The sequence below is a fragment of the Dermochelys coriacea genome, chromosome 1 (assembly GCF_009764565.3).
Source record: "Dermochelys coriacea isolate rDerCor1 chromosome 1, rDerCor1.pri.v4, whole genome shotgun sequence".
In the NCBI taxonomy this organism is placed as follows: Eukaryota; Metazoa; Chordata; order Testudines; family Dermochelyidae; genus Dermochelys; species Dermochelys coriacea.
Genome location: NC_050068.2, coordinates 105,247,469 through 105,268,628, shown reverse-complemented (window position 1 = coordinate 105,268,628; position 21,160 = coordinate 105,247,469). Strand labels below are relative to the sequence as shown.

At 42.9% G+C, this 21,160-nt stretch overlaps 1 protein-coding gene across 3 annotated transcripts; it reads left to right on the top strand.

Annotated features, from left to right (window-relative positions):
• Positions 1-9,396: 9,396 nt before the first annotated feature.
• Positions 9,397-20,654, top strand: ARGLU1 (arginine and glutamate rich 1). Of its 3 annotated transcripts, XM_038418847.2 has the most exons (4): positions 9,440-10,040; positions 14,750-14,975; positions 17,271-17,354; positions 18,694-20,654. In XM_038418847.2, the coding sequence occupies exons 1-4, from the start codon at positions 9,691-9,693 to the stop codon at positions 18,856-18,858; spliced, it is 825 nt and encodes a 274-aa protein (XP_038274775.1). In that variant the 5' UTR covers positions 9,440-9,690; the 3' UTR covers positions 18,859-20,654. The 3 variants fall into 3 exon arrangements, 2 of the variants coding, with proteins under 2 accessions (XP_038274775.1, XP_043346331.1); XR_006282649.1 differs by lacking the exon at positions 18,694-20,654 and having other exon boundaries at positions 9,397-10,040; positions 14,750-16,846; positions 17,271-17,340; XM_043490396.1 differs by lacking the exon at positions 18,694-20,654 and having other exon boundaries at positions 9,468-10,040; positions 16,789-17,340.
• Positions 20,655-21,160: the final 506 nt, after the last annotated feature.

Below are 21,160 nucleotides of genomic sequence, written 5' to 3'. Positions count from 1 at the left end.
GTCTGTGTTCAAAAATATCCGTTTTCTACACACAATTATTAATTGTCTTTTACTTCTCCCTACAGAGTTAAGATAGTGATTCTATTTATGTATACAGCCTATCCAGCTCCTTTGGTATCAGTACAGTGTGAAAACCCCTTTGTATTGGTGTGACTTGAAATTTTACATGATTTGCCCCTCATCTTCCAATTAAACAATTTTCCCTTCCCAAAGTATTCCCTCCTCAACAATTCTAAGAACTCAGTCTGTTCTCACAAGTTTCAAAAGAAATAAGCTTTAAAAGAAAAAAGTTGCTTTCCTCTGCCACCTGCTCTGTGCTTCTGCCATGCTTCCACCCAGCTGTTCTGCTGATCTCCCAGATGCTTGGCCTCTCCTGTATCTGTAGTAGAACTGGGAAGAAATCTGTGGAGTTGCTAACAGAGAAGCAAAGTAGCTGACAGAAAATGCACACCCAAAACCAGCAGCTTTGGCAGTATGTGTGAAAGAAGTTATTAGGCAATACAATTTATGCACCTGCCTAGCCTTAGCAATTCAAAATGTGACACAAAATCACAGTCAATTCACACTTTTTTTTTAAAACTCTGCATAATGTAACAGTTCCTGATCTTGCAATAAACAGCTGATAACTGAAAACAGCTAGTTTGAAATAATGGATAAATATTTGAACCTCTTTGCTGTTAAAGGTTCTTGCTCTTCTGACCTTCCTTTTCCTCTTACTATTATGGACAAGATTATTTCAGGTCTCCATAAAATACTTATCAAGTGGTTTATGCTCTGCTGCTCTTTCCCTGCTTGCACAGCTGAATCTTTCCACTTCAAACTCCTGGGGCTGGATCCTCAGGACCAACTGAGCTAAATTCTATGCAGGACCCTCAAATGGAGGAGAAAAGGTAGATCCCCATATCCTTTCAGCTCTTCTGATAGTTAGCCTGACTGAAGGCCAAACCACACCGTGGCATTTCCTAGTTACACGGGCTATGGAGGTAGAGATTGCCAGAGCACAGTGCCTGGCCAGGGATACACCTGTACATCTAGGTTGTGCAGGGTGGGAAATATAGCATCCTCTCCCTTGCTGCTGCCCATGATGTGGTAGCCAGGGCAAGGGAGTAAGGGGGCAGATGTTCCTTTAGCCTGGCCAGGATTTGGCCCTCAAATACAATGTTTTTGAAGAGTACAAAAGCTGTTTAAGAGGCAAATGGAACATGTAATGCGTTACAAAAACAGAGGAAAAACAATGCAAAAAGTATATACAAATGCACATTACTGAAGTACCATGTGCAGATTTGGTTACCTAACCCTAAGGAGAAAAACACGAAATTATGACTGCAAAGACTACGATTATTTAACTGAGAAAAAGAAAATTAGATGAGACTTCATTAAATGATCAAAAATTACAAAAGGAAACTGTCAAGATTCCTTCCCCACTCTGAACTCTAGGGTACAGATGTGGGGACCTGCATGAAAGACCCCCTAAGCTTATTCTTACCAGCTTAGGTTAAAAACTTCCCCAAGGTACAAACTTTGCCTTGTCCTTGAACCCTATGCTGCCACCACCAAGCGTGTTAAACAAAGAACAGGGAAAGAGCCCACTTGGAGATGTCTTCCCACAATATACCCCCAAGCCCTACACCCCCTTTCCTGGGGAAGGCTTGATAAAATCCTCACCAATTTGTACAGGTGAACATAGACCCAAACCCTTGGATCTTAAGAACAATGAAAAATCAATCAGGTTCTTAAAAGAAGAATTTTAATTAAAGAAAAGGTAAAAGAATCACCTCTGTAAAATCAGGATGGTAAATACCTTACAGGGTAATCAGATTCAAACATAGAGAATCCCTCTAGGCAAAACCTTAAGTTACAAAAAGACACAAAAACAGGAATATACATTCCATTCAGCACAGCGTATTTTACCAGCCATTACACAAAAGGAAATCGAACGCATTTCTAGCCAGATTACTTACTAACATACTTAATAGAGTTTCTGAGACTGCATTCCTGATCTGTTCCCGGCAAAAAGCATCACATAGACAGACAGACCCTTTGTTCCCACCCCCCTCCAGATTTGAAAGTATCTTGTCTCCTCATTGGTCATTTTGGACAGGTGCCAGAGAGGTTATTTTTGCTTCTTAATGTAAGGGGACTGTTGTCCCCTTACTAATATTCAGTGGGGGTCTTTTGGTTGGCTAGCTCCCCGTACTAAAAGGGGAAGGGTCTATGGGAAATCAGGACCCTGAGACTGATAGTCTCCAGGGGGCCAATGCTCCAGCTCAGCCTGAATGACAGGGCAGGCAGGCTAATCAGGGAGTCAGGAGGCCAAGGAGGTCCCCTCTTCTGGGGGAACTGGATTTGCCTGGGTCAGACAGAGTGGGGCCGAGCTAAGGAGAAAGCAGGGGCCCGAGCTGAGATGGGGTCCAGAAAAGCAGCCCAGAGAGAGCAGACCCTGTCCTGGGAACAGAGCTGCAGCCCCAAAGCCAGAGGCACAGCCCAGAGAGAGCAGACTTGCCCTGGGAGCAGAGCTGCAGCAACCAGAGCCAGAGGGGCCAGAAAAGCAGCCCACGAAGCAGGTTAGTGCTGGGAGCAGAGTCACAGAAGCAGCCTGCAAAGCAGACCTATCCTGGGAGCAGAGCTGTAGCAATCAGAGGCAGAGGGGCCAAAGAAGCAGCCCAGGGAGCTGGAGGCAGAGCAGCAGAGACGGAGTGGTGGAGCTGGGGCTGGAACAATCCGGAGCTGGGTGCAGTGAGCAGATGGGGAGAGCGAGGGGGACCCTGGGCAGTGGGCCCAGCACAGGGAGACGCCTCAGCCAAGAGGCTCTGCAGGCTGGCTTGGATCGTAACCCCGACAAGGCAGGGGCAACACTGGGAAGAACGGTCCTACCAAGAGCCTGAGAGCGTGTGGCCACCACCAGAGCCAGTGTCCAACCCACAGCATCCCTGCAGCACAGCCAGGGCCTGAGAAGAAGGCCTGGGACTTACAAGGAACAGACTGTGAACTGCCCTGACATTCCAGAGACACTGTTTGTGATGTTCCCTGCCACAGAGCGGGGTGATGTGTTTCCTTTAACCTTTCCCATTATTCCTTCTTCTTTTTGAAATTAATTGTTGATTAAATAACTTGCATTTGCTTTAACTTGCAATAATGGTCAGTGGGTCAGAGAAGTGCCCAGTGCAGAGAGAGTACCCCGGAGTGGGGACACCCTAGCCCCTGTCCTAGGTGACCACAGCAGGGTTGGGGGTCGAGCCCCCTAGGAATCCTGGGCCCAGCCTTGTTGGGGTTATGAGGACTCTGCCAGACAGGAGAGTGGAAGGGGAGCCCTTAAGGGCAGGGAGGCCACTGGGTAAAGGAAGTGGGAGCGAGGACTCAGATCCTTTCGCTAGCCCACTTCACCGGGGTAGTGCAGAAACCAGGAAAGTTCCCCACAATAGCGGGACTAGCCCCCCGCTAACATTAACCCTTTACAGGTGAAAGGGTTTTGCCTCTGGCCAGGAGGGATTTTATAGCACTGTATACAGAAAGGTGGTTACCCTTCCCTTTACTTTTATGACAGAAACTGATTAGGGAAATGACCAGTCCCTCTTTTTATTCATTTACCTAATACAAGAACTTGTGGGCTCTCAATTAAATTAAGGATGGTAAAATTAAAACCTGTAAAAGGAAATATTTCTTTCCACAGTGTATAATCAACCTATGGAATTCACTGCTATAGATCATGAGAAATATACTGTAGCTGTATTTGTAAAAAACACTGGATATTAATTTATTATATATTATTATTGTGGTAGGCAAACTTACACTGATGAGAAAAACAAATCTCATACTTCAGGGTATGTGAAAGACTGAAAGAGTCAGAAAATATTCTCCATTCGGTAACATTGCATAGTTTGATAGGTGCATTATTTAGGATAAAGGGACCTTTTTTTCTGAAACATCAGGTTTTGGCCATAACCAAGTTCTCAATGTCAGTCTGATCCTGTGTATTGGAAACTCTATGTTCCTATCATGTTGTTGTGAATAAAACAGGAATAACAATTAAACAATCCTGAATTTCTAGTAAAAGGAATCCTGTTATGAATAATGTACTTTTGTAATTGTTTTATTGCACCACCAAACATAATCAAATAACTTGTTTATTAAATCACATCAAGAACTACGATAATACACTGTTCACGAAGCCTACAGTCTCGGATGCAGTCATAGTACTGATTAGAATGGGGAAGAGTTCTATAACACAGAGGACTGGAGAGGTCAAATAGAGATACTGCTAAAGGTCACCTGCAGAGGGGAAATCATAGGCTTGTGTCCTTTTTTCCTTGTTTAGGATTTATAAAGGAGGCATGAAAGATCTGATAATTTTCTGCTTGATTTTTACAATACAGTTCAGGTCCTATGCATGCTTTAGTGACCGAAGTACTAGTAAAATTAAGGCTAAAACTGGTCAGAAAAATTCCAGTGAAACATTTTTTGATAAGAACTTACAGATTCGTTGAAATTGAAACTTACTGCTAGTACTGATTGTTCAATTTTAACAAAGATCCCCTGGAAAACCTGTGTAGTTTCTGCCAGCTAACCTACCCAACTGCTGAAGAACCCAGGCTTCCAGGGTCCACAGCTCTGGGGCAGCCCACAATGCAAACTGCCACTGATCCTGGGACCCCAAGGCTTGGACTGTCTCTGAGCTGGGGACCCCAGTGGACTGCATCAATGTTGGGGATCCCAGGACTTCCAGGGTCCATTTACTTTTGCAGAGGATTTCAAAATGTTTGGGTTTTATTTCAAACTGGAATGAAACCAAATTTCAAAATATCAAAATCCTCCATGAAATGGAATTACCTTTCTCCACACAAATCTAATTATAACACCACAAGAGACAGCAGATTAAAAGATGAGCAGATAAGATGGAAAACACTTTGTCAAGACTTTAAAATTATTTGTGTGTTGTTTTGTTTGTTTGTTTTTTGTTAACATCTATTTAACTGTAGTGACTAATTAATATTGTGAGAAAAATATGTCATTGTTAAAGACTCCATGGCCACCACCCCTTCACTTAAGATGTGAGAACTCACATACACATACTCGAGAATACAAAGAGGTCCTTAGTCTAGTAAAACCCAGGAAGACTAGACTTCACTTTCCTAATACATTAAAACAAGCAGAAATAAAACTTACATATTTTTTCAGGCCTTTATCATAAAGAAACAAAAAAGGGCACAAAAGGGATTATATTTTTTGAAATCATTTCCAGTTCACTTTTAACTAATCATCATTAACAGAAACATTTTTGCCAAAAATTATATAAAGCAATAAAGTGACATTTTAACTATTTTTTCACTTTACCCCTTACACTTCTATATTACATATAGTAACAGGCTGTAATGATTTGAATGAGGTCTTTTTTTAAGTGGGAATTCAACCACGAGAGAACTGCCTTCCCTCATGCTCCCACCATTTTATCTGAACCAATTAAAACATCAATGGAAATTTGGGTACATTTCCCCGCTGAAGATAAATAAATCTTTGGCAGTGCTGGGAGCAGAACCAAGCATCTTCATTCAGCCATTCAGGGCTTGTCTACGCTGGCCTGCAACTTTCTCACTCAGGGGTGTGAAAAAACATACCCCTGAGCGCACCAAGTTTCAGCGCTGTAAAGCGCCAGTGTACACAGTGCACCAGTGCTGGGAGCTACGCACCTCGTGGAGGTGGTTTTTTTAGAGCGCTGGGAGAGCGACCACACAAGCCGTATTAAAGCGCTTCTGTGGCAGTGCTTTAGCATTGCCAGTGTAGATTAACCCTCATGCTTAGCCTAATCACTAGATTACACACCCTCCCTACTCTTACAGTGATTAGTCACTCTGTTTTAGAAAGGATTTTTTGTGCATCCCGGGCCTTGTCTATACTAGTAAATTTACCTAAGGTCAGTACCAGGTTTACCATGGTGCCAGTAACTCCATGGCACCAGGCCCACACTCAGAAGAGGCCGCGGTGTCCAGACTGTGGCCCCACCTCTCCAACCTGCTCTGCCTGGGTTCTGCCCGGACGAGGCCCCACCCATCGCTCACTCCTCTTCACCCCATTCTCTCCCACCTAACCGTGAATGGTGGGGCGGGAATGGTGGGCTGGGCCCCTCCAGGCTTGTGGGTCCTGAGGGAGCCTGGTCAGAGCAGGTTGGGCTCCCACTCTGTCTTGGCTGGTTGTGCTGCTTCCAAGGGGCCAGAGGCATAGGCACCTCTTTCCTGTGGGTGCTCGACTCCCCCCCCCCGTCCCCAGGCTTGCCCCCACTCCACCCCTTCCACGAGGCCCCGCCTCTTCCCACCCCTTTCCCACCCCCATTCCAAACCCTTCCTCAAAGTCCCTGACCCAACTCCACCCCCTACCTGCCAATATTCCAACTCCTTCCCCAAATCCCCGCCCCGGCCCCTCCTCTTCCCCGCCTCCTCCCCCGAGCACGCCACATTCCTTCTCCCTCCAGGAGCATGCTAACGCTGCCAAACAGCTGTTTGGCAGCAGCCGGGCAGGAAATGCTGGGAGGTAGGCAAAGGAGCGGGGGACATGGCACACTCAGGGGAGGAGGAGTTGGAACAGGGTGTGGGGGAGTTTGGCTGCCAGTGCGTGCAAAGCACCCATATATTTTTCCCCGTGGGTGCTCCAGCACCCACGGAGTAGGCGTTTATGACCAGAGGGATCCCTGACTGGCCCCAGCAGTGCTGCAGGCTCAGCCCATGTATGGACATAGTCACTTCCAGCCGGACGGTGAGCGTGGCTGGGGGCAGGAAGGGCGTGGGAGAGTGGGTCTCTGGAGGGTCGGGGGGGGCACTGGAGGTTCTGGGGGGGTACTCCTGGGGGAATGAGAACAGATCCCCTGCAGATTTCTTTGCTTCCCTTTCAAAAGTGATCGAGAAGTAAAGGGAGCGGGGTGGCAGCTGAGAACACTCATGGACTTAGTTTGAGGGACAGTGCCCCCAAACAGAGGCAAGGCATGGGGGCACAGAGTCACATGCCACTGCCTCCCCCCCTTTCTGCAAGGGCAGCGCTGCCCAGCTGAAAGAAAGAGGGTGCTGCTCAGAAGATGTCACTTTCTGGGTCCTAGAGCTGGTTGAGCTCCCTTTCTGTGTGCTGGGAGCCATCCTGTTTTCTGTACAACAGTGAGTGCCTATGGTGGGGAAGGGCAGGAGCAGGCTGGGGCTAGTGGGAAAGAGGCAGTAGGGAAGGAAGGGGGTAGGATGGGGAGGAGATGGAGCAGTGGGGAAGGGGCATGGGCTGGGGAAAACAAGGGGGCAGGGGAAGTGGGGGCTGGGGGAAAGAGGCAGTGGGGACAAAGCGGGTAGGGTGGGGAGAAGATGGGGCAATGGGGAAGGGGAATGGGATGGGGAAGAGAAGGGGATGGGGAAGTGGGGAAGGGGGAAGAGGCAGTGGGGAAGGAAGCAGGTGAGGTTGGGTGGGGAAGAGATGGAGTGATGGGGAAGGGGCATGGGATGGGGAAGAGAAGGGGATGGGAGAAGCGAGGGCAGGGGGAAAGCTGGAGCCCAGCCTGCAGCATCCCCTTGGCAGAAGCTGGGGCTCCCTGTTAAGCAGACCCATCAAACCCTCACCCTGACAAGCCCCACTTCCCCTGCATCTGTACCAGTTTGATAAGCCCACCCCCAGACACCCTTCCCACTGAGCCACAACCACCTGCACCCTGACACAAATGAACCTCACCTCCTCTGCACCTAGACTCTCCCGCTGAGCCCCAAACACCTTCACGTGGATCCCCTGCAGAGTCCCATTGCCCCTGCACTTGGAACCTTCCACTGAGCTCTGTGCATCCAGATCTCCCACTGAGCCGCCCGCACCCAGACTGCCCCACAGAGAACTCTCTTAGTCCCCCCCATCCCCCCCACATCTAGTCCCTCTGCACTTGGATCCTGCTGCTGAGCTGAATCTGCTCACCCACACCTGGTGCACTTGGCACAGGGGGCAGGGCCCCAGGGTACTTCTGGGGCAGGCTTGGCCCTTGCACTGCGTCAGGGTTGGGTGCATCCTCACTGTCGAGTCCCTGTCCCCGGGTGGGGTGGGGGGAGGCTGCATGGAACCAGTGGCTGTGTTCCCCACCTCCATGCAACCAGTGGCTGTGCTCCCCACTGCCATGATGGAGCCTCCACATTTATTGACAAATAAAATCTACAGCATTTTAAAATATTGTGCGTGGAATTTTGATTTTCTTGGTGCAGAATCCCCTCAGGAATATGGGCTGCTGTGCAGCTGTGATGGTGGGACTGTGAGGTGCAGATTTGAAAAGGTTTGTATGGGCAATGGGGAGATCTATGGGTGGGGGCTGCTGGGCGAGCGGTGTGGTGTGCAGGGTGCTGTGAAGTTGTGGTGGGAGGCCAGCAGCAGAGGTCTCCAGGAGGGGTAGGGCCTGGGCATAGAGATCTGTGGTGGAGGTCTCTGGGTATGGGGGTGCTGGGCATAAGGGTGGGGCACTGGGCAGGGGGGTGGTGCGGTGCGGTCCCGCCCTCAAGGGGAAGGGGCCTGCTGGCGGCACAGGGCTGGGCAGGCCACTGTGCCTCTGGCAGCTGCAGGTTCGTAAACAGTGCCCGCCTGCTGGGCTGCGCAGAGTGGGGCGGCTCCCACCAGGCCGTGCCTCATTGCCCCCCAGCCCACCCTTCGCTCTGGAGACTGATCATCCCGCCCCCCTGCACCTTGCCCCATGGGGGCCCCCAAGTATGTTTGGCGCCGGGCCCAACAAAAAGTTAAGCCGGCCCTGCCTAAGGGGTCAGCAACGGGTGTCGTTGCAAGCAAACGCAAGGCCGAATTATGGCTCCAGCCCCGTCATCCGACACACGCTGGCAGACCCCTGTGGCCCCATGGGCTTGACTGAGATCGGCGGGGATGTGCAGGGGGCGGCCTGTGGCCCGGGATGCCAGGGCAGGATCGAGGCCCCGATTCAGCCCCGCGCCAGCGAGGAGGGAACGGGACGCAGCGGGGCAACCCTGGCACGCGCTAGTCACACTGCTGGCAACTGCCCCGCCTAAGGTCCGCGGCCCCCCCTCCCCCTCCCCCTCCCGGAGACTGTCCCCAGCCGCTGCCCCCCAGTCAGGACTCTGGGCCCTTCACGGCGACTCCCGCCGACACCCCTGGAAGTGGGCGTGGGGGGGGGTCGCCGACAGGTGGGGGGGGGTCACTTCGCACAGCGGGTGACACTTTCGGGCTTGACGGGGGTGTGGGGGGAGGCGCTCAGCGGCCTCGGCCTCGGCCTCCGCTCGCGCGCCTACGGGGCTCAGCGGCCCAGAAGACCCGGCCCCAGGGGGGCGGGGCAAACTGGGCCCAGGCGCTGCCTTCCACCCAATGGCATCAGGGCCGGCTGTGCACATGCGCAGAGGCTCTACCTCGTCCCACCCCTTCCCGAGCTCACCCCGACTCAGCCCCACCCTCTCCGAGCGCCTTCGGGTATCTCCGGCAGACAAAAAAAGGAGGGAGCCGAGTGTGCGTGCGCGGTGCATTGTGGGGCGGCAAGGAGCCGAGTCACCGCTGGGCTGGGGCCGCCATCTTGTCTCCGTCCGGATTCGCTGCCGCCTCCGGGGCCTGCTCCTTCTCCTCAGTGCGCCGGGCGGGGGAGAGGCCCAGCCAGGCTGATGCGCGCGTCCCCTCGCGCCTCTCTCAGGTGCCGCTAGCGTCCAGGCTCGGGCGGGGCGGCCGCGGCCGGGGGGCTCCGCCATGGGTCGGTCCCGCAGCCGGAGCTCGTCCCGCTCCAAGCACACCAAAAGCTCCAAGCACACCAAGAAGAACCGGAGCCGCTCGCGGTCCCGCTCCCGGGAGAAGGAGCGGGCGCGCAAGCGCTCCAAGTCCCGGGAGACCAAGCGGAACCGGCGCCGCGAGTCCCGCTCCCGGTCCCGCTCCAACACGGCCCCCTCGTCCCGCCGGGAGCGCGAGCGGGAGCGCGCCTCGTCCCCCCCGGACCGCATCGACATCTTCGGGCGCACGGTGAGCAAGCGCAGCAGCCTGGACGAGAAGCAGAAGCGGGAGGAGGAGGAGAAAAAAGCGGAGTTCGAGCGGCAGCGGAAAATGTGAGTGTCCATCTCGGGGCGTCCCGCCTGGGCCCTCGTCTCTCCGAGCCCGGCTCGCAGCGGCGCCCTCCTCTCGCTTCTCGCCCGGCCCATCCTCCCCGGTAGAAAACACCCACCCCGGAGCCGCTGCTTCCCTCCTTCCCCATCCATCTCGCTTCCTCTTCCAACATGCATCTAAGGGGCTTTGGTGCGGTCTCCTCCTCTGGCCGAGGCCTCGCCGCCTCTGGGGCTGTGGGTGCAGCGCCCAGTGCCAGACTTTTGTCCCTCCCCTTTTCTGCAACCGTGCAGCTTATTCTTTAGGCTGAGGCACTCCTCGTTGGCCCGAAGGCTGTGTTGTGTCTTGTAAAAAGTATACTAACTCGGGGTCTCTGCATTAGCGCTGAATCGGAGAGGAGTCATATCATGAACCACTTGCCCCATTGAACAAAACCAGCATGTTCCCGTGGGTAGCTCTTGTTACATTTCGTGAAGCCCAGAGGCACTCCTTTCATTTTGTGTTAGATTGGGAATTAGGTTCCCGAATAGTTCACCTTGCAGCTTTATTTAAGTTATTACAAATATTTTTATTCTCCCTTGTGATTTCTTACTTCATCACAGACAACAACAACAACTCCTTGTAACAAGTTGTAGTAAATCCAACCTTATTTTTGAACGTCCAATAAACCTGGTACCTTGATATATGAACCTGAGGTGCAAAAATATTGACTCGGGAAAACAAAAAAAATACTGTCTTTCTCTTTGTAAGTGAATGTTTAGGTAGACTCAAATAATGGCGATCAGTCTGATTAATTTTACACTAACTCATTTTCTTTTGGCTTTGTTCTAGCTATATAATAATGAATGAAATAATTACAAATCATGCCTATGTTGGAAATTCTGATATCTACATATTCCTTCTTTTATTTCTATTGTAAAGTATTCTGCTGTTGAGATTCCTCTTGACTTATGCTAATTGCAGTTTGATAGCGATATCATCAAATATTGTAGGGTTACTGAACACTCATTTGAAAAATTTCAAAATAATTTGTCTTAGAGACACTCGGCTCTGATTCTCCTGCTAGACCTGGGCCAATCAGGATTAATTCTATTGAAATCATGAAGTTACTCTAGCCTTTAGTGAAGAGTGAAAAGAGATTCAGGCTTTGTTTCTTTGTTTTTAAATGCTCAGTCCCTTCTCAATTTGGAATCTTAATGTTTTTGTTCCAGATTATTTTTCATTCACAGGTAACCCTTTAAATGAGCTCTAAGGCAAACACTTAAATATTTTATTTGAGAATGTATATGTGACTTGTGAAATATTTGCAATTTTAAAGTAATTGGACATCTACTTTTTATAACAAAGGCCTGATCTCTTATTAAACCAAAAATGACTCTTTAGCAGAGGGAAGAAACTGTTCTAGTACTGAAGGAAAACGAAAGGTTTAAGATCTTTATATCAAATACTTAAGCAGTTGAGCATTATGTTGCCATTAAAAACTTTGATTTGCAACAAATCTAGTTCTGTTTAGCTGAATAGTAGGCTGGAGCTCATTAAGAAAAAAATCTTTTGGCAATCTTACCTTCCCTTTAGTGTTTTTCTAGAACAACTTTGTTATACTATTCAGATCAACTTATTACGAACAATGGTGGAATACTTGTGATTTATGATCTAGTTGGGCAATATGGGATTTGATCGAAGTAGCAACAGTGCAGTAAAGTGCAGTCTTTCTCTCACAGGAGTTTGTTAGGTAAAATACTATTTAAGAGTGCACAAGAGTCTTTAGTTGTCCAGGTTATTTAAGTGTTGTGAACTTAAAAAAAAAATTAATTAAAAAAAAAAAGTAAGAACTTTCATGTTTTTGGTAGGGTTATGTTTTTTGAGCAGAGGGAGTTGGGTTTTTGCGGGAGGAAGGGGGTATAGTATTCCATTTGGGCTTTGTTAATGTGGCAAACTATATTAAATTTAAACTTCGTGCTCCACTAGTTGAATCAATTACTTCATATTTCATACTGGCTTATATGTCACTTACCAAATTGCCTAGCTATAGCCATTTTCAATGTCTGTAGATGTCTGTCTTCTGAATCTGTACAGAACGTCTGTCCTGAGATGTAAGAGACCTCTGTGCTTTACACTGTTTTCTGTTCTTTGCAGTGATGCTTAATTTCAAGGTCTACAAATAAATTACTATGAAAACTTTTATGTAGCAAAGCCACTGAATCATAAGCACTTTCCTTCTTGCAGCTCTCATAAAACTCCTACCATACTCTCTATGCATCTCATAACTTACTCCGAAAAATCTGACACAAATATGCTTTGACTTTCTGGTGTTTCTGAAAATGTTGCATGTTAGAGGAAGATGCTAATTTTACCTCTGTATAGGAAGTATTTTATACACATGTTACAGAAAATACCTTCTTATAGATAGAAACTACACCACCATATTTAAGCTTCATCCTGTATTTATTGAGAATCTACAGCATTGACTTAGAGTTAAATCTTCAAATGTAGATGTTAGGATGGTGGTCTAATACAGAACTTAAATCTTTTGAGAATAAATTCCCGTGTAGTCATGTTTTTGGTCACAGCTTTTTTAGTGTAGTTTTTGATCACATTTTCTGGAACACTAACTTTTGTTAGAGTGGGGGTGTGTTATGTAATAATTGTCCATAAGTATGGAAAGATATGCAAGTGCTGCTCCTAATTTTATGAATTCTGAATTTTTTTTCCAGGAGTAGAAGTAGGTGAGACCTGCACAGTGCAATGCTAATTTGAGAACAATATAATTTACTTACATTATTTTTTAAAGTGAGCAGTGCACGTGTGTTGATTTGCCTGAAATATTTGCTTTAATTCAAAAATAATTCTTTTCATGTGGATTTAACTTCTCGTGTTCAAATATTTGATTAAGAGAGCAACAATAAATATGGATTTGTATAGATCGGTACCTGATATATACCAAGGCTTAACTTGAAGCAAATTTTACAGCACAATTACAGCCTACTGAGTAATATAATGTTGTTTTAGATTCTATCCTTATTCTGAAGGTTTTGAAAACACTTTAGCAAATATGCCTACAAGAACCTTGTAGTTATTTCTGGAATGAAAGTTCAGTGGGCGACAAATACACTGCACAACAGTGGGGTGAGATAATGGGCCATGGAATATTTTATATCCACTTATAGCAGAGAACTTTGGTTTAAGGTTTCATCAGAAAGAGCCCACATCTACATCAGTAGAATGAAAGACTAAATTTACTCTACTGGGGGTTAGGGTTAAAGGAGACCCTAGGTGTTTCAAATACGTTATTTAGATAGTCAATTCAGTCCCTTTAGGATCTGTGTTGTCTTACTATTTTGTAAAATCCCCATTAGGAAATTCAAAATCTGTCAAATTATATCATTTTTCTGAAAATGTATGAATAATTGAAAGTGTGTCCATACTAAAAATATACTTATAATTGAGTGAATAAGGTCTGAAACTCTTACTTTAACAAGAAAGTGACCAGAAACTATTCTAGTTTAGGTCTTATATTGTAAAGCATAGATTATTGGTCCTGACTGACAAATTAAGATGCATCTCTTTTAAACATACTGTAATCAGTACTTCACTAGTGTGCTTACATTTCAAAAGTCGATTGTGAATGTAAAAATAATACAGTACAGTAATCCTGAAAAGTGAACACCATTTAAGGAATAGCTGTAGAATATTATTTTTTTTATAAAATGAACATCCTGTTAGTATTTGAATATTTAATTCACGTACGGGCCCGATCCTGCAAATTCTCACTAGTGTGCATAGTGCTTGCTGTCATGAGGAGCTTTTTCATCTTCATGGTAGCAAGCACTACAGCAGGTATTCAGTGTTTATAGGATCTAACCCAATATTTTATTGTTGAGTGAAAAATGTGAAGGGGGTTAAAGTTAAGTGAATATAACATTTTGCATCCTATCATATTTGATGTTAACCTTTTATAAAAAAAATTAGCATCTTACTAAAAAACAAAAAAACCCACTCTTTAGAAAAAAAAAATCCTTTATAAAAACGCAGAACACAAAAGCTATGCTTTATTTAGAACTCCGAATTGATATTCTTTGCTTTTGTACAATTATGCTTGACACTCAATACCATCATAAAAAAATTAAGTAGATCTGCAATATTTGATATGTGATAAGGTAAATTATTGGAGATCTAGATTACAACAACACCTGGAGCTTTTGTTAGGAATATTCAAATTACAAATTTTATTGTCTCTGCTTTCTATTTTAGTTAGAGACCAGTTTGGTGCCTTTGAGGTAGAGGTCTTAGGGCAGTGTTTTATTACTTCATGTAACACAGAACCTAAAATGTTCTGAATTTTGAAAGGGGGATGGGTACTTTAGCTGATAGCTACGTTTCAACATTACTGTGTTTTAAGTAATGTTCAGAGTCAAAATAATCCATTTGCTGTATCACATCCTACTCAAAATGCTATTTTGTTAAATATAACATTTTAAGATGTGTGAAATATGGTATGTTGCTATGGCTTTTGTAGTCATCATCTTACTCGCTTTCTCCTAAATGTAAAGCAAATTTTTTGTATGGGTGGTGTGTGAACAAAGAATAAAGGAAAACATTTAAATATATAATACCAATCATAATCTTCTATGTCAATCTGTAAATTCAGAGTTTTATTTAAATTCCATTATTGAAATAACTAATTAAATTATTATTTTCATGTCTCTTTTTCTAGACGCCAACAAGAAATTGAAGAGAAACTCATAGAGGAAGAGACAGCCCGAAGAGTGGAAGAGCTTGTGGCTAAGCGCGTAGAGGAAGAGCTGGAGAAACGGAAGGATGAGATTGAGCGAGAGGTTCTCCGCAGGGTGGAGGAGGCTAAGCGCATCATGGAAAAACAGTTGCTCGAAGAACTCGAGCGACAGCGACAAGCTGAACTTGCGGCACAAAAAGCCAGAGAGGTAACGCTCGGTCGTTTGGAAAGTAGAGACAGTCCATGGCAAAACTTTCAGTGTCTGGTTGCGCCTCCTGTTCGGTTCAGAAAGAGATGGAATACAGCAAATCTAATTCCCTTCTCGTGTAAACTTGCATTGCTGCGAAACTTAATTTCTAGCCTATTCAGAGGAGCTCACTGATACTTAAAACAGTTATTCTCCTAAAACCTGTACAAGGATACTTGAATTTTAATGGAACTGACCTACATATTTGAGAATTGTTTGAAACTTTTGCCATGGCTGCAGGATTTATCCACAATCCTTTCTTATTTGGGGGGAAAGGGTTAAAATTTATAAAGTGTATCCTTCATTTGTTTCATTTTATTTACCTAGACTGTAAGAGGCTTTTTGCCTTCAGTCAGGAAAAGAGCAGGGTCCAGCACTGAGCTGCAGTACCTGTCTTTAACTAGGTTTTCTTACTGTTCTCCCTTTTAAAATAAACATTCTTTTTGGACTAATTCCTGTATTTTGAACATAAGCCCAGCCACCGTCTTCACCAAGGACTTGTGTCCAAATCATTATATCCATTTTTCAATAACTACTAACTCCTTTTTTTCCCTCTAGAATTTATTAAGGAGCAGGTTATCCTTGTCTGAAGTCAAGCTAAACATGTGACTTGTTTTATCAGCAGCTGGAGGAAAAACTGAAAAACGTCTTTCTGTGAGGCAGTAATTTGCTACTAAGGCTTTGATGCTTATCTACACTAATCACTCCAGGATCCAAAAATTTAAAGTCAAACTTTTAAACCCTTAAAGAAAATTCAACTAAATAGCACTGAGTGTCCAGTAACTCTCTCGCTCCGTACTTCTTTTACTTGTTGATCTAAATGAATAACTTGATTATTTTACAACGGGAAAGCCATTAATAATGATGCTTTCCCCTTCAAGCTAAATGTCAACTGTTTGTCTGACAATATAATATCTTTGAAATAAAAGCTCTTTTGTTGAGACTTAAGTTACGCAGAATTTCACATGTGTGCAATTCAAAGTTCAACTTCAAGAGAAATGCATTTTGACTTTAGATACATACAAGTTTGCTGAAATTTGTATATAGTGGATTTCAGTTAACTAAATGGATGCATTATTCACAAAAAGGTTTTTAAAAACCATAAATTAAGTTTGATGCGGAGTAGTTCCATCAGTGCTTTTCTATGTAAAATATATTTCAATTCCTGGAGCAAAGCATGCTATATAGTAGCTGATTACTAGTCATCGTAAGAAGTTTTCTCTTCATATGCTTGTTTTGTTTCATATTAACTTTTTTTTTTTACACAGACACAAACCTCTGGCTGATTTTAAATCTTCCAAATATTAAAATAATTTGGATATTTATGTGAACTGAAGCACCTCAAAAACCTTCCCGCACTCTTCATATTTATGTTTTGCATAACAAAGTTTTATTAAATTCACCAAGGAAACAGCAATTTATAAGGCTCTATTTGCTCATCATGCCTTTCCTGGACTCCTGAATTCCAGTTCAAACTGTAGATGACAGTTTAAGCTGTCTTAAAATTGTCAAAATATTGAATGTTACGTCCATTTTCCCCACGAAAGAAGCCCTTAGTTCCATGAAGTATGGATTACCATTTGTATTTTTCACTAACAGTAAATGTATTTTTCTTATTAATTGTTTGCCTTAGGAATGATTTACATATTTTTGTTCCTTCTTATCATAAACATCTGCATTCCTCAGCTCAGCCTTCCTTGTATGTTGTTTCTTTATAAATGGTTGAGCTGCTGATGCAGGTATTGCCAAGCTAACAGTACAAATCATTTTAAAGAGGAAGCTGGCGCGTATGGCAGCCGAGGAGCACACTCTGCAGGACACTGGACAAGACAGTAAATATTCAACTTTTAATGCTGATTAAAGGAGTATAGGTAAAGAATACGTAGGTATACTTAATTGGTGAGACAAACTATTCACTTTATTTATATTTTATATATTACTTTTTTAATTTGGTAAATACTATCCAGTTTTTGTAGTTGTCCTTGTTCATTTGTGTGGTATTAAAATATTAGTAATAAATTGTCAGGAATCTATGATTAGGGAGGGTTTAGTTTGTTGCTGTTTGGACTGGGAGGGATGATTTAAATTTAGTACTAGAGACCAATGTTAGTGGCTGCACAATTTACTGTTGAGACAAAATAGGTGGCTGTAAAGCTGCCCCGTAAGTCAGTTCACAAAAGAATTCTGAGGAAGATTAGTGAAGACACATAATGAGTATTTTACTTTTCTAACATCTTACCCTGTCCTCCCCTTTAGGAGGAAGAGCGTGCAAAACGTGAGGAACTAGAGCGAATATTAGAAGAGAATAATCGAAAAATTGCAGAAGCACAAGCTAAACTGGTAGGTAGAAATGAAGTTTACATTAATGTAGACCTGTTCAAATCCTATTGCCTGATGTGCTAGATAAGATTTATTTATTTATTTATTTATTTACATCTAATCCTACCCCCATTGAAGTCAATGTGAATGCTTCCATTGACTTTGATGGCAAACAGTCTCTTTCCAGCTCCCAATGTATCCTTTCAGGTTTTGACTGTTGACCAGGCTTTGACTAGTGTTCCTAGTGTAACAGAACAGGTATAAACATGTTTGACACAAGCAAAATTCCATTGTGCAGTGGGTGGTGAAGACTTTGTCAGCACATACACTTCAGACTTCTGTATATGATAGTTGCACTCGTTTAAAGTAAATCAAGAGGTTTTAAAACAGTTTAGTTAAATCAGTGCATCCCTGTGTGGATGCTGTCATTTTAGTTTGAGTGGTTTATTTTGGTTGATCAGTTCAAAATAATCTAAAATAAGTTTGGTCACAGAGATTTGCACCAGTTTAACTAAATTGTTTAAAATCACATGTTTAATTAAACCAAGGCAGCTTTCTTGTGTAAATAAGGCCTTTGTTAAAATTGGTTTCTGGAGTTACACCTGCTTTAAAATCTCACTGTCAGTTTTTGTGGTTTTACAAGTACATTTTTATTCCTATCACTTTATGGAAAAACAACTATACAAACAGAAGAAATTATTTAAACTAACTATATGCTAAATACTATTAAATTAACAAAATAAAAACTTAAAAATACAGAAGTTCTTCCGCTAATCTTTCCTTCTTTAGTAATTATGTCCTGATAGTGCAAATAGACACAAGTCACTTTATGCCTGAGTCATTCCATTAAGCTTACTGCATAAGTTCTTGCACTATTTGAGCCTAAATGGTAATTTTGTAATAGGTTGAGAAAGAAATCGGATGAAAACTTGGCAGTGTTTTGCTCTATATTGATAGTGCCCCTTTAAGTTATCCAACACAAACAAGAAGTAGTGGAGAATATTCTTTTTTATTAATTGATTTCCCCAATAATGAAAACAGGAACAATGTTATATTTAAAATTTTAATGCATATAAATATATACAGATAGTATTTGTAAAGTGTGTTGAAAATGGAAAGAACTATATTGATGTATGAGATTTTGATATGCATTTAAGAGCCTGATCCCTAAAATGTTGATGCATGTGCAAAACTTTACTTCTGTGAAGCCAGTGGAACTTGTAACATGAGTAGTTAGTGTCTAAATTTGCAGAATTGGGCCCTGTGTTTGCTGAATAGATGTAAAATAGAGATTAAGAAATCACTACTATGGGGACTGCAAAATATTATGTATTCTAAATTCTTCTGGTTTTGTATACAGGCTGAAGAACAATTGAAAATTGTTGAAGAACAAAGAAAGATTCATGAGGAGAGGATGAAACTAGAACAAGAGAGGCAACGTCAGCAAAAGGAAGAGCAAAAAATGATCCTGGGCAAGGGAAAGTCTAGGCCGAAACTGTCCTTCTCACTAAAGAGCCAGGATTAAATTGGAACTCTGAACTCTTAAAAAGAAAAACGAAACAGAAAAACTTTGTATGGTAGCTTCATGTTGAAGTGGTTTTTTTTCACTTTTCTCTTTTTTTGGGGGGGGGGTTGTTTTTTGGAAGTCTGGAAAGTTAGCTTGTTCTAATAGGGGCTGTGCTCTGCAATTCTTAATATTTTTTTTTAACTTCCATTAAGTTAAATCCTTATCAGATCACTGTTGCCTTTTAGAGAGTAATCTGTTCTCATCCATTTTGTTTCTGTAATAGTGGTTTGAAGCAGATCAGGTCACTTTATAAATTGTGTATGATCTGATAAGGTTTTTACTGACCCGCTGATCTCAGAGTTATACTCTGATATTAGACCAAATTTCATGCTGGTTTTTCTGACTTTTAATAACAAAAAAAAGTTAGTACATGCATCAGTAAATTCCCAAAGTAGTACTGGACCTCTGTGGTTTATTGTTAAATCAGTGTCCTATGATACTGTCCCACTGTTGCACTTGATGTTCCCGATACAGGTAAGGAAACGGTCAATTCTGCTATGAATATATAGAAAGATTGAGAGTTCAGTATTGTCTCTTAGATTGTTTTTATTACACTGACAAAATTCAACCAGCATTCCCCATTGTGTAAATAAACCAATTTGCTGAATAAAGTAAAGTCTTAAATTCATATGTTTAAGTAAATTTTTTTAGTACACTTGTATAACTACAGTAAGAGTGACAGTTCACTTTCCTAAATTCAAAAATACAGCAGTATTTTTTTAAGTTCACTTCAAAAAAGTTATTGCTTTTCCTACCTCTAATGCAAGGATTACACAGACAGTTAAAAAACCCACAGTTTTTAATATTTTTTTTAATTGTTATTGCTATTCTCATGTTGGTTTTATTCTGACAGAGATTTATTTTGGCTTGTTTAGCTTACTGAACCCAGAAAAGTACTTCAGTAGCTAATCCCCTTGAGTTTGCTTCATTATATAGCATGTTGTATAATTTAGGGTCATCGCCATATATATTGGATCCGATAGATTTAGGAAGGGGAAAATAAACCCTATATATATTTATTTTTAAATTGAAGGGCAAGCACACTTGCGAGGTAATGGAAAGCAAAAAGTGAAGTTCTGTTTAAATACATTGTTTTAGGCACAAAGCAACTGTTCATGTGCAGCATCCTGAATGTTAACCATTTATATACGGGTTTTATTCTGACAAATGAAAACACAGATTGAAAGCTATATATAAAATCCCCTTTTGTTTGTAACTCTTCTGCTGAAACTTCAGCTACTGTAGTGTCCAGTTCTAAGATTCCATTTTCCTATTGATATTACAACATCTATAGTGAATACTTTAAAATGAAAGATAATTGTTGACAAAACATTTGAAGATTTTTCCGGAATAAGAGGGAAAGAATTCCTGATACTTCACCAGATCTGTTTCTGTGGGTTTGATAAATAAAATGTAGCAGGTTGAATGTGTCACTGTAACAGTATGCAGCAGTCTTTGTCTGGAACTTGGAGTTGGGCGCAGATTGACACTTTGTGCTTTGCCCTGAGTGCTACAATAAGCATGAAGATATAAAATACCTACAACAGTACTTGTACTTAAATTTGTCTTTATAAATTGTTACAGAAAGTGTTGCTTAATGAGTAAACACACAAACTGAAGCCAAACAATGTACATGACCTGTAGCAAGCATCAGGCTTTATTTAAAAACTCAACTGATACCTGTATTTCTAAAATATAAAACTTCCCCTTGTTCCCTATATGAGAAACAAGCTATTAAAAAATCAATACTTAAACAGACCTATGTATTTTGTTTCCTCTCCTGTTCTGAATGCAAGAAACTAAAGCTGCCCTAAAGCAAATTTGCAGTTGTAATATTTTTTGTCTAGAAATGATAGCAACTGTTAATCATTTCACATTTCATTAATTATTTTATTTGGTTAAATAATGGCACCAATACAATATATCAAATCTTGGTTGTCTTAGGTGTGCAGTATAAGTGGCTTTCTCAGATCATAATTTTTAAGTCATCCTTCCTCCGACAGTTATTCCATTCTCTCCCGCCCCCCCCCCCCCCCCCAAAAAGGTTTCACATCCTACTATATGTTGCACTTGTGTATTTGTATTCTTCCTAGAAGCAGATCCTCAGCTGATGTGTAATTGTCATAACTACATTAACTTCAGATATTTCTGCTTACCAGCTAGGCTTTTATAAATTTTGTATAGGGAGAGATTCATGTGTGCTTAATTCCCCCTGCCTCCCAAAAAAAACTTTTGTCAGTTGTTTGTGATGACTTAGAGT